The following is a 13,773-nucleotide window of genomic DNA, read 5'->3' on the forward strand; positions in this document are numbered from 1 at the left end:
TTCTGTGTTTGCTGTGCCTCCGAAAACTCTTCTGCATTATAAAACCAAAATGAAAACAGCGAGATGGTGGGGAAACAAAGCAACCACTTCCATTTGTCATGTCAGTGTGCACACAAGTGAAGAAACTGGTTTTCAGGAATGTGAGAGATGTCACTGGCAGTATATTATGATAGAGGATCTCCATTCTCTAATTTTAAGCCTAACAATAATCTTTTAATATCTATCCTGATTGTAGACTTACTTGCCCTCAGATAACCAAAGTCACAGTATTAGTCACCACCTGAGTGTGGCAAATTGAAGAAAGTGCTTTGAAACAGGGATGAGCTAACTAGTTACCTTGTCTTTGATGCCATGCACTTGCTTTTAGTTCACAGCAGTCACCACCAGGCTAACATTCACAGGTTTTGACCTCTGTGTGTTACTTAGTAATGTATTGTTAACACGTAGGATGGACAGAAACTGAATTTACTAGTGGACTTCAGTGATAAAATTGTTAAAACCAGAATTCATTTTCTGCAGATATTATGAAACAAGAAGCCAGATTAAAGAACATCTATGAAAATTTAATTTCAGCTGCCAATCTAATGAGGAGGAAAAATTAACAGGCTAACCAGATGTTACCCACTTACTGATCTTTGTAGAAATTTTTAGTTTGGAGAAAAAAAAAACACAAAAAACAACCTTTTGGTTTTACACTCTAAATTACGCTATTACAGGCTATCTAAATACCACCAATCTTCCAACTGATTATTAAAATTTTTAGATAAAGGAGCAGACTAACAAAGTGTTTTCCACATCAGGAGAGCACAGGCCTTTATGTGCTAATGTAATATATATTAAGCTTAGAAGTCTCTAGAAATGGAGAATGGATGGGAGTAAATAACTATATAAAAATATGTGATTTTCTTTGGATTGCTTTAATACTGAGACATAATTCTGCATAGCAATCCTGACGTCTTTGGTATTTTAAAGCTAGATTGTGTTAAGCCAGTTATAATACCACAAATAAAGTAACATTTGATCAGGCCAAATTAAAGGGCTTGAGTTCCCTGCTGCAAAGTTCAATGGTAAAATCCACCTGAGAATAAGTATGGAAAGACAGAATCCCAAAGAATGACTTACTGCACAGTGAACAGAGGAATTAAAACCAAAGTCCACAAATATTTGCTATTTCAGCAGAGCCCAGAAGGGTAAGAGGAACCTGACTGCTAAAGCCAAGTGTACTTCTGGGCTTCTTCAGACTAACAGAAAATGGACGACTACACACAGTTATCCTCCATGGGCTTTCAAAAAAGGACAAAAATTGACTTTATCAGTGGACTTAATTTTCTTTTCAACTTCCACTGCAAAGAAAGGGATTTAAAAAAAGTGTTTTGATTCCACTCCCACCTTCTCTTGGCTAGCTTCGACACATCAGTGTGTCTTTACAAACTGAGGTAGAACTTCCTGCAGCAGAAAAGTCAATTACAAATGAACCTAACTATGAATTTCTTAGGGAGAGAAAGAAATACCTGTGAAGATACTGATGCTTAAGTTTAAGTTAAGTTTTAATCAATTGTAAACCAATGTTTTCAGCAAAATACAGATCGAGATTGACCTTTTGTATGAGTTAATAATTCATTTGCTATTTTAATATGAACCTAGAATCTAAATTAGCAATCAGTGTTAATTCATATATGCAAAATGGATGACCCTTTTTTCTTTATTTAGCATAATAACATACCTTTAAGTGGATCATGCTCTGCTCTCATAATGTCAATAAGGGAGTTTTCCAAAGAGTGCATATTCAGACTGTCATACATTCTATTTCGATCCTAAAAGAGAACAAAATCCTTAGTATTGGAATACAAATTCTGTACTTTTTAACAGGAAACTTGATAGGAAGACATAGGCACCTAAAGGCTGCACACTCAGATACTGAGATGGACAGTAATACAAGAGCTTAAGATATTTTAATTTATTAACAGTAAGTTTAATAGCATCCAAATATAAAACTGCACTACAAAGAACTCTTCTGTATATGCAGATGTTTATGTATATTCTATATATCTCTATAATAGCCTTTTTCCTTCAGAGGATCTGCTCGAATCAGTTCCAAAGACCCACAGCAGAGCTCAACATTCGGTTGTTTAATGAGCTCCTCCAGCCATTAGTCTCCTCCAATTTAATCGCATGCAGAAGTTAAATAGTGAGTAGGCTGGGGAACTACAGGAAGAGAAGAACAGTCACCTCATATGAAAGAAAGCATTTTCTTGGTGCTTTGCTAAGTATCTCGCCTAGGCACTCAGTCCCCTGCTGAGACTGCACTCCCTGGTTTCTGGGTCATTAATCTGAAACCGTTTGCATAGACTTGAGTTACAAATGGTCAACACTAAATGGTTAAAGGTTGCAAAATTAAAGTTAAGCTGTGAAAGAAAATGTCACGAAGCTTACTAACAGATTATCAACCTTACATAGAGCATTTTTATAAGTACTGAGATTAATAAAAAGTTACCATAATGCCTTACAAATATTTTCAGTGAAGATAATAGAAGTTACTGTAATAAATCATATATTTTTCACCAATTTTATGCTTAAGACATTTTCTCCTGAGTTTTCTAATGCACCCAAGTTGTACGGACAGGAAAAAGAAAAAAAGATTACTTGAAACTTCTTTGGCCTTTCTGGAATACCTTCAGAGACTGAAAATAGTTTGTGTAAAACCTTAATCTCCTCTACTTGCAAGGCTTTCTGGCTGGACTGTATCACACTAAAGGCACGATTACAGGATTTTACTATCATCTCCTCTCTGGTTGCACTGTAGTAACTCAGTAGAGTAGGATGAAATACACCACACCCATCCCACAACCATTAAAATTCATTAAAGCTGCAGCCAGTACATACATAATGGGACAGCAGTTTTCTGACCCACACCTCCCATGCCAGTCCAGCAGAACAGAGATTAATTTCCAACTACATCCTACAGCAAGCAGGTACTCCTCATGCTTGGGTTACGAAAAAGCAAGCTTTGAAAGAGGTGTTTTCTATGAGTCAGAAACCATGACTTGTGAACAGCTCTGCAAAATAAGCCATGATGAAACTAATGTTTGACTTTCCTCCTCCTTCTTAGAAAGTTTAGTCAATGTGACACAATGCTGGGATAAAGAGGGAGAAGCCATTTTTTTAAGCTCTCTCCCTCCTGCAACTCGTAAGAGTTTTCATGGGATAAGCAGTCTGCCATGTTCACTTGATGATTTTTTGGAAACCTTTAAATAATTTCAATGAAAAGTTAAAAAAAACACAACAGGTTTCTCTCATTTCCTGCCACGTCCCAGACTAAGTGCCACTGACTGTGTGAGGTGGTGTGGCTTGAGTGCCAACAAATCTCCAGTAGTACTTGAGATCCCACCAACCTCACTTGGGGACTGCTTAGCTCTCATTCAGTTCTCTGGCTGTCCTAAGCAGCAGAAGAATGAAACCGAAGTGACTCATCAGCTTCCATGCCCTTGCAGGTTGATTTCTCAACAGCACCTATGAAAAGAAGCTGCTTACCCTAGCAAACTTGCTTTCTATAGAAGGTGTGAGCTGTGACAATGCTGCATCTGTTCCCCACTGTCCCCCAGCAGATGCATGAGAAGGGATCTCATCAGAATTTTTAATGAAGTCTTCAATTCAGCTGACTTGAAAACCCATTTGGTAGGTAGTAAGCACTCTTGCAAAACCCCGTGCTGAGTGAACAGAAACCAGATTGTGCCACCTTTGTAGCCAATGGGGTAAAAGAGCAGGTAGTAGTAAAAAATGGACGAAACTCTACGTGTGACATGTGATCATTGCGGGCTCACTAGGGAAGATTTTCTTATTTATTTTTTAATCATTGCTCCTTTAACATTGAAATAAATGACCATCTGGGGGTGCCCAGTGCCAGGACATGTAGCACAAACAGGAACACTGGAGGCTCTGAGCATCAGGCAGCACTTCTGTGCTGTGTAGGTGATGGAGCAGTGGCACAGGTTGCCCAGAGAGGCTGTGGGGTCTCCTTGGAGATCTTCAAAAGCTGCTTGGATGTGGTCCTGGGCAGGCTGCTTCAGGCAGCCCTGCTGGAGCCTGGGTTGGAGCAGATGGGTTCCTGCCAGCCTCAGCCATGCTGCGAGTCTGTCAGGAGCTGTTAACATACTTTAACCTTGCTCTGGAGAGCAGAAGCTTTTAAGAAAGGGCTCCATCACTGTTAATCCCTAACAGTGGCTCACTCGATCACAGATCTTATGGGGAAATGGAGAAGTAAAACATAACGCGTTTGTGACTCCTTTGGAAACTGCTGCACTGGCTGACATGGTTGATGTAACTTCGCCCTTGCACCACTCCATTTTGCAAGTTCTGTATTACCAAACTGAAAGGTCGTGTGCTGCTGGAAGCAGCAATAAGCTTTCCCTATCCTTGACACTTTAGACAGGTCATTTCTATGAAGCTAATAAAATAGTTTTGTTTCTTTGAAGTGCATTACTTTATTTCCGGCAGTGAAAACAAATTAGACATACCCTGTACAATATAATAAGGTTGTGAATTTAGAATTTCAATACAGGAGCTATACTCTGCTGTCTCCCAATCCACATGACACTATCCACTTGTGTGCTTGGGTAACACGGAGGTAATCAGTGCTTCAAACTTGTAAGATCAGTTCCAACTCACACTGATGAACTATGTACTGTACTGTAATGCTTTCTAAAATGTAATTACCTCAAGAGGAGAGAGAGGTTTTTTGAGTAAAAGGTTCATTTTACACTTTTGTGCAACTAGGCTTCATAATGCTAAAATGCTGCTTTATGTTCCCCAAATACATAAATCATGTTTTTAAAGAGCATGAGTATAACGTATGCAAATATGAAGCTTTCAATTCAAAGCAGAATTTAAGTATGTCAATAATGTAGGTCACATCCACAAAGGTTTCTAGAAAGTTCTGCTGCAGAAAAACATCCACAGCGCTTTGCAAGGGGACAACACTGTTCGAGCACATTCAGCTCCAGCAGGGAACCTGCGCTGTGGTTTTCCAGCATCTCTGCGACAAGCATGGGAAGTATCCCCACCAAACACGATGGCTTTACAGAGCTTTCCATGCACTTGGAAGCAGAACTACTTCCATATTGTTTTAAAGGTTTTTCCAGGTTGTTTTTAAAAATAACTGCTTATCAATCACATTGAAATAAGGAAAGTACAGATTATCACTAATATGAAGGCTCTGATACATAAGTGCTTATGTTAATTTTTTAAACCATCCTAACTCCTTAAAAATCCTTTTGCCAAGGATGAATTCCTGTAAAATATTTCACATTTCCCTCACCTCCGTGGCTCATCAGTCACGTACTAAGAAGCAAACAAACTGTGGCCGTGTCAGAGGGTCCATGCCTCAGTGGAATGTCACAACATAACACGAGTTTTTCCCAGGGCTGGTAAAGTTAACTTCTCCCAAGCACTCCATATGCTCACGCTAGCTTTTCATCTCTTTTTAACTGGAGAACTATTTGCATCTTGGTTGACCTACCTTCCCAGTGCTGTAATTGCATCTTCAGGGAAGAACTGAAAACAATGTTTTTGGTGCAACTGTCCACAGTGATACGCAGCACTGATATAAATTGTCACCTCAGAAGTTAGGACTATGTAAGCCAGTTCCCAGAAAAGCAGTTCTTATTTCTGAATTTTTACAAAAATAGACAATACAGTAGAAGCATGAAGTATCCTATCTAGAGGATGCAGTTAGTGCTAGGGCTTTTTGACAATGTCACACAAAAACACATTTCAGATGTATTTCCCCCCCCCCCCCCCCCCATATATCTAAATGTGGAACGAATGGCAGGATGGCAGCTTTCTCTGAAGAGCCACTTTCAACACTAAATTGTTGGATAAATTTAGTTTGGCACAATGTATTTAGGACTTCTAAATATATCCACACAATTTACGCAAAGACTATTCTGTCTGAGCAATTGCAGAAACTCAGCGCAGTCACCTCTCTAAGCTTTTATATCGTCAGACAAGAAGCAAATACATTCATGGTCAGAAACTATTATTAAATATTAAATACAATTCTCCTATTCTTTACCACAAACTCTAAAATAGATGTTCATAGTTAAGCAGCTAAGCACCTTTGAATTTTAGGCACGTGCATTAAAGAACTGATCTGTAAGACAAGATTAAAAAAAAAGAAATAATTCTAACATATACATTGAATTCAGAAAACCCAAGTATATTTACAATATGTTCCCTGACACGTCCTTTCACATTCTGAAGAAACGTAACACTGTCTGATGGGGGTTAAAAACAACTTGTAAGCCATAAAGCTTCTAGTCACTTTAGAATATGGTCTTGGCTGGCTGCAAAAGGGGCTCTAACTTTGACCTTGCTGATCAACATAAATTTTTAAAAGCTCGCTTGAAAAAAAAAAAAAAAAAAAAAAAAGTTATCACTTCCCAAATGAAAATTTTAACATTTTTTTTTTTTTTTTGGGCCTTAAAGCTGACCTAAATAAAAAATGAGATCTAAGACTAGAACATGACAGATGATTTCATAATAAAGCATTCGCAGATTTAAAAAGTACCCAAGGTGTTCAGTGTTAACGTTAGTAGTAATAACCTTAAAATTAGGTACAATAGATATTCTAAACTATCATCCTCGCCAACATCTAAGCTTCAAGTCATTCTCTTTTAAGTGAAGATATACTGTAATCACAAGCCTCTTGTTGAAACTGCAACTATCATAGATAGAAACTTAAAACATATGACTTACTACAATTTTAGCTCTATAAAAAATGAAGGATAAAGCCTTAAAGTAGACACTTTAAATAGGTTGGTTACTTTACAGTGTCATTAGTGGTAATGATGAGCTGTGTCTTGTAGACATCTGAGAACAGTCAACCTGACAACAAAAAGTGCTTTAAAGTTAAAATTACAAAATTAGCAATGTAAGCCAGCTAAATTGAACCGAAAATGCACCAAGAACAGCTCCTGTGGCAAAGACACACCTACTTCTCAGCTACATATGTATTTAAAAATGAAAAAAACTCAACAGCATTTACTGCATCCATACAGGAATACTTCAGCTCAAGAACATACTTTCATGAACTGGCAGCAAACCAGACACATTATGGAGATGATTAAAGGCTTGGCAAGACTGACTTATGAGGCAAGTCTAGGAGGTTTGCGTATGAATAACTTGGACAAAATAACAAAGAACAATAAATTAGACATTTGAAGGGGAAGTTGTCATCCAGAGTTACTGAAACTCCCCCCCCCCCCCCCCCCAAAAAAAAAAAAAAAATCTGTAAATATCTATACAGTCCTGATTACTGAAATGCAAATACATCAGACCATAAAGTAAAAGTACTTTTGGACAAGTCTTTAGTGAGAACGTATTCATTTTAATTTTAGAGAACAAACGTGCTTTGGCACAGAGAATGAGGTTAGATACACTACTTAGCATATACATCACTGGTATAATATTAGAGCTGCTAAATATATATGTATTTATATATACATATATGTGTGTGATTTTCCTAGCTCTGATTTTGACTTGCATTAATACTGTAGAACTGAAAGAAATTTTAAGGGGTGAGAATTCCTAGTTCAGAAAAAGTTTTAAAAACATATATGTATGTTAAGCCCCCAAAACTTTCAGCTAATTTATTCCTTTGCTTATCTATGCAGCTGCCAATACTGTTTTTCCAAAAGTCTTGATCTTAAAGTTAAGTCAGTCAGTAGACTGTTCTCTCCAGTTAGGGATAACCTCAATATGGTCCGCAAAACACAAAAATCTGCTCTTATGTGTAACTTTTAATCATCTTTCATCCGTCCCAGTTAACCAATCTATTGCATCAGAAATCCTGAATACACTGTTTTCTTATAGGTATTACCCCAGTAAAATAAGGTAATACTTATAACCTATTACCTATATAAGGTAATGCTGACTTACAAATCAGTGTTTGGACAACTACACTAATCTGAAGAGCAAGAACTCTGTAGGTACATACTCCCAAGGCCTTCCATATTTAACCAGAGCAGCAGGACACTTGGCACTTCTGAATAATCAGGCCAGTATTTAAGAGTCTAAATATGGCATTGAGAACGTAACTTCAGCAACTTACTCTTAATCTAGAACTGGCTCATATGTGTATAATCTGGAGTAGTCATTTAAGACACGAACATTTATTAAACAGTCTCAAACTGTCCCACTGAGGATCTGAAAATCTGTGTGGAGGTGATTGTAAGACAGAAGCAATGTGACAGCAGCTTAAATTAAATACCTCAAACTGACACCTGCTGTGAAGTACAATTTTAAAATTCATTTTGCTTTGGAAGTATTTTGTTTTCTTGGGTAAATTTTAAAAATAAATAGAAAAGGGAAAAATCTGCACTTCTGAGAGTATGTACTGTAGGTACCTTGCCATATGAACACCCAGCCAGAGAGCTGTGCTCAAATGTAGAATAATAAGGCTCAGCGTTCAGGACCACGAACATTGCCCGTACTGTTTGTTTGAACGAACAGGAAGGACAAATCAAGGTGAAAAACACCCGGACATGCTATGTATTTCCTGAATTCAAAAGAAACACAGGACCTAAATTCATATTCATTTTATTATAATGCTGTGTTTATATTGGAATGAAAATACTTAAACACTGATGTATATTATTAAACTGTGATAGTAGCTTTTTATAAGCTTATTTGCACAATACTGAGAAACATTAAGCTTGCAATCAAAATAGGATTAGCAGATAATTATATTTTTTAAATGGTTTATTATTTTCCTCATTCAAGGAATATAAATGAAAAAAATATAGAAAACTGACTTCCGTGCTTGTTTTGGGCATGGAAGTGCCTGAAGCACATTTTGGGGGAAAAATGGTATCAGGGATTACAAAAATATTTTTAGCTTTACAACCTATGCTCAATTTTATTTATTTATTTATTGGTACTGTAGAACAGGGAGTATAAAAGAATATTGCCTGATTTCTTGACACGTAATATAAGTGCCTGAACTGGAATCTCAGGGGCTGTACACGGTCAGTGGTGACAGGTATGTTCTTCTAGAGAATTAGATTATCTAAATATGGAACCTAGATTCTCTTTAAGGAGAAAGAGGCTACTGAATTAAAATGCTTAAGTTAGATAGTGTAAACACAGATTTACACAATACCTGACATGATTTCTAATTGTACCGTCATGATTCCAGCACGCAGCAATAACCCCTTCCCTACAAGAAGTACCTATAATGGTACAGTGTGGCAGAGCTAAAGCTTTTAGGCATCATTTTATCTTACATTAAGAGCTGTAATCAATGTAGTTTATCTTATCTTAAAAATCTTCAGGGTGGGGCGAACATCTTACAGTTAGTCACATATGCAAAACTTGACTATTGGCTTAACTTGTTCACGTTTAAATCAGAGTTGCCATGATGTTTTAACTGCTTTTATTATTATATGTAAAAACAGGAAAAACTCTTCAATTTTGGAAAATTCCCAAGAGATGTCCTTCATAACTGATATAAGCAAAAGCAGCTTTGCTGTCACTACTATCCCACATGAAGTTGCGTTCACAGTGGCCATATGTTTCAGTTTTAGCTATGAAGCACAGAAAATCTGCTTTCATCCCTTTAAGTAATATACGAGATTAGTTTCTCGATTATCAGTAACAATAACTTGTATTTATTGTCACTGGTATATTAGGTTAATACCAAGAAACATTATTTTCAACAGAATTAATGTCAATTCTATGATGGGGCCCATGCATCTATGCAAGCACCAGAGAACAAAGAAATCCCAAAGTGGAAAGTTTTTAAATTTGTATATGATTCCTCTGTAGCTTCTTTCTTTTGCATCAGGTACTTGTTCCACAGCAACTGGATGGGCAGCTGACACTGAATGCCGTTCAAACTTCTCAAAACCAGAACATTTTCAAGGATGCTTAGCAGAACACTAATGATCTGCAGAAGGTCAGTGAGAACACCAGCTTTTTGAAGTCTTCAGCTGCTAAGCCTGAGCTAGCTAAAAAGCTTTAAAATAGCCAGCTGAAGTTTGGAGGAGAGGTGCTGTGAACCCTGCCATGCGAACTGATGACTGCAGTTAAAACAAAGGTGTGTGGTCATGTGGAAAAGCATTCTGCAGAACTGCAATTGATGCAGTTGTGTGTTCAACAGGCATGCAAAGACGCAGTCCCTCTTTGAAAGCTTGAAAGAAACGGGGAACTTTTACATACCCACAAACACTCTCCTATAAGACCTTCTAAATGGCACAAATTTAATGAATATTTGAATGTCTTCTGAAATAGCTACTGTATCTTTAAGGATCTTCAATCTAAATACCTCAGCCTTTTATGGCCTGAGACAAGCACAGTACAAATTAACAGGGTGGGTGTTTGACAGCATCGCAATTGCCAGCACGAGTCCTGATGAAAAGCACCACGAGCTCTAAACTCTATTTAAGTTTTCATTATGACTTCTAAAATTTAGCAGTCATTCCAAGGACTCAACCATAACAATAGCATAACTGAAGAAAAAAATAACACAAGTTCAGTGTAGCAAAATAATTTATGGAAACATCTAGTGTTTCCACAATAGCAGTGGGTAACGCTGCAAGCCTTCAAATAGGAGTATTTTTACTGATTTCTACAATTATGACTTTGTAAATGTAAGATAGATTTAAGAATTATAGACCTACAACAAATACAGCTAGACAAGCAGGTTGATTTAATCTGTGGCTCTGGTGTTCACAGATGAGACCAAGAACAATGATGTGTGCCCACCATCTCTCCGTGAGACTCTTCAGAAAAACCTGACATGAAAATCCAGTAAATTAAATTAATGTTTCTAGAGATGAATTTAAAGTATTTTTTCCTACCCTAGTACACAGGGGTGTTTTAGATTATAGTTGGAATGCACGAGACTTTTGTTTAGACATAAAAATTAGTTCATCTGTATCAGATGACCACAGCAGAAGCTTCTTAAAGTTTGAAGCACTAGTCATACCGCCTTGTAAAGCGTGTAAGTAAACATATTCACGACTTCTTAGCTGCATGACTTCCAGCGTGTACGTCACTGAAGTTTCAACATATGATGGCATTAATATTTTTAACCCAGTTTCTGAGGCTAACATCATCACAAGACATTTCAGTGTTTACTTTCAACTCTTCTTGAAGCCCTCTACTGCAAAGCATTACTGATCTGTAACCCCTTTCCCTGAATGGATCAGATTGAATATGTGAAGAACGGCATCATTTTTTCCATCTTTCTACCCATGTAAAAATGATTCAACTAAGATGTTCCAATGAGCAAGGCTACCTAATGAAACAGGTTTTCACAGGATAGGCAAATCCTCTCAAGTTTTCAGGTCCGATGAATACGCTTGGCAGCACAACTTGATTATGGCCAAAAAACACCATTAGCCTCATGAATATTGCAAATATCAGAGCTCACTCAGACAGAGCCAGGACATGGCAACTCACGCCAAATAAATAGAACTCCACAAGCAAGATAGTTAAAAAAAAAAAAAAAAACAACCAAACAAAAAAAAACCCTTGTGGGAAATCAGGTCCCAAAGAGCATCCCTTTGCTGCTGTTACAGCCACACTAGGATTAGCTTGCTAATTGATGCAAATACATCTATACAAGCTCAAATAGTTACAACGATGACAAATCAAAGTCTGGGTTATTCTGTGTGGAAACCCATCAAAACAATTGTAATAGCCATATGTGGAGATAAAGAAACATCCTGATTATTTTCCTTCCATATTATTAAAAAACACTTTTGCTGGAATACGATAGCTGAGTGTGAGACTGACTCAAGCCGACACAGGTATGAACAAAAATAAAGAATATGCAGATTTCATGGACTAAACTGCTATTTTAGAAAAGGTGTGTTTTAAAATAAGTTGCCCAAGCTCTTCTAGGTAACTTTAACAGAAAAAAAGTGCAAAAACTATAAATTGTTAGAATGGCAACTGAGACTGGGATTCAAAATATGGCTTGGTAGCCGAAAATTGTGTTAAGGCTAAATGAACACAGGCAGGTATGGGAAAAATAACATTTTACCAATAAATAACGGATGATATCAGAGCTTTGTGACTTACCTAACATCACATAAAAAGTCACTAGCAAAATTCAAGCGATGAGCCCAGATTCTTAGTACCAAGGCACATCCTGCTGTTTAACACTTCCAGCCAAAATATAAAAGTTGGTAGAATGTGGAGAAAAAAATAAATTCTCACTAATATGCAAGTGTCAGACTAGAGTATCAATAAAAGACTAATGTGACAAAGATTCAGAGCCATCTACGAGAGTCTGAGAGCCATCTACAAGAGTCTGTAAGAAAATCTGTATACAAGGATAAGCAAACAAAACAAATGCTTAGTTTTAAAAGGGATTTATGAGAATATGAGCGTTATGATAGGCAGAAAATACTTGCTAGATTAAACATTTTTGCTCCTCTGCCAATGGCTACATCTCTATCTTTCTCGACAGTCAATATTCTTCATTAACTGTAAGAATCATATTGCTGAATATAATGAAAATGCTGGGGTTAGTTGCAATTAAATAATAAAAATTATATACAATTATACAATTTTCAAACCAAGTATTGGGACAGTAACCACTGTTTAATTCTCCTTAGAGCGAACAAAGGCAAAATGCTACACAAGACTATGAATGCACCATTTACATACCATCCTTACCTGCAAGGGAAGGAGAGTATTACTGTTGTTGTCAGTTCGGAAAACATTATCTTCAATCCACGATTTTGGTGTCAGTGATGGAGTGGAGCGAGTAAATTTAGGAGGAGCTATGACATTACCAGAAAAGGGCTTCTTCAAAGGAGAGATCTGGTTCATAGTTCCTGGAATTCCCATGTTTCCAGTTCTACGATGGTCTCTGCCATGCATTCCTCCCCAGGATATATTTCCTGTGCTCCAGCCACTACTTTGATTGCTCCAGGGCGACTGTTTCAGAAGAGGCTAAAAAGAAAGATTCATTTATATTATTTTGAAAAATACTTGAAATGCTTTCATACTTAACGGGAAAAAAAAAAAAAAAAAAAAGAAACACCAAAAAAACACCAATCCACCAATGCTCAGAAGATTTCTATAATCTCCTCTTTCCTGATATTGTATAAATTCATTACCGAGGCAAAAAAAGAAAATCTAATATAGAGTCATAGAAAAATTGTAATTCCCACTCTCCTCCCACAGTCCTTGGGTAACCAGTTCAGATTGTTATCCTTTCAGTAACCGGTAGGATTCTTTAAAAGTCCAGAGTAGAACAGTCCTAGGGTTAAAAATCATGTTACAGAAAGGCTCAGGCCTTAACCTGATACATTATTTCGTATTACATAGCAAGATCTCTGGAAAAATAACAAAAAATTCAAGAAGGTCATTTTTAAATTATCATTATTAAAAAGAGATTGGTGAGTAGGTATTTAAAAATTAAAATTCAGATGGCAGATTGAATTTTTTTCCCCCAGTATCGCTCAGTATCACTAAGTATTACCATATAAGAGCAGAGAAGAGAATCTGTTTGAAGAAGCTATCTTAACATTTCCACATTAAAATGCATTATTCTGAAACCACGGCTCAAGTATTTCTGGAGTAATGCACAGGACTATCTCTGGAATTCTGCAGCCTACTCTTTTATTTTTTTTTTTAAGATTAGTTTCCCTATTTAGAAGCAGTATAAATGATTTCTGTATCTAACAGGCACACTATGACTACGCTCCTCAATATCACAATGTAGACTGCCTTTAGAGCATAGACCTCGCAAGGTGACAA

General features: G+C 37.0%; 1 protein-coding gene across 1 annotated transcript in view; it reads right to left on the minus strand.

Annotated features, from left to right (window-relative positions):
* The window catches only part of CPEB2 (cytoplasmic polyadenylation element binding protein 2), a 49,967-nt gene that overhangs the window by 34,222 nt on the left and 1,972 nt on the right, over positions 1-13,773 (minus strand). Inside the window, exons 2-3 of the mRNA XM_032186048.1 lie at positions 12,685-12,963; positions 1,724-1,814 (exon numbers count right to left, since the gene is read on the minus strand). Of these exons, the coding sequence (XP_032041939.1) occupies positions 1,724-1,814; positions 12,685-12,963 (370 nt within the window). The remainder of the gene's footprint in view (positions 1-1,723; positions 1,815-12,684; positions 12,964-13,773) is intronic.

Source organism: Aythya fuligula, chromosome 4 (genome assembly GCF_009819795.1).
Source record: "Aythya fuligula isolate bAytFul2 chromosome 4, bAytFul2.pri, whole genome shotgun sequence".
In the NCBI taxonomy this organism is placed as follows: domain Eukaryota; kingdom Metazoa; phylum Chordata; class Aves; order Anseriformes; family Anatidae; genus Aythya; species Aythya fuligula.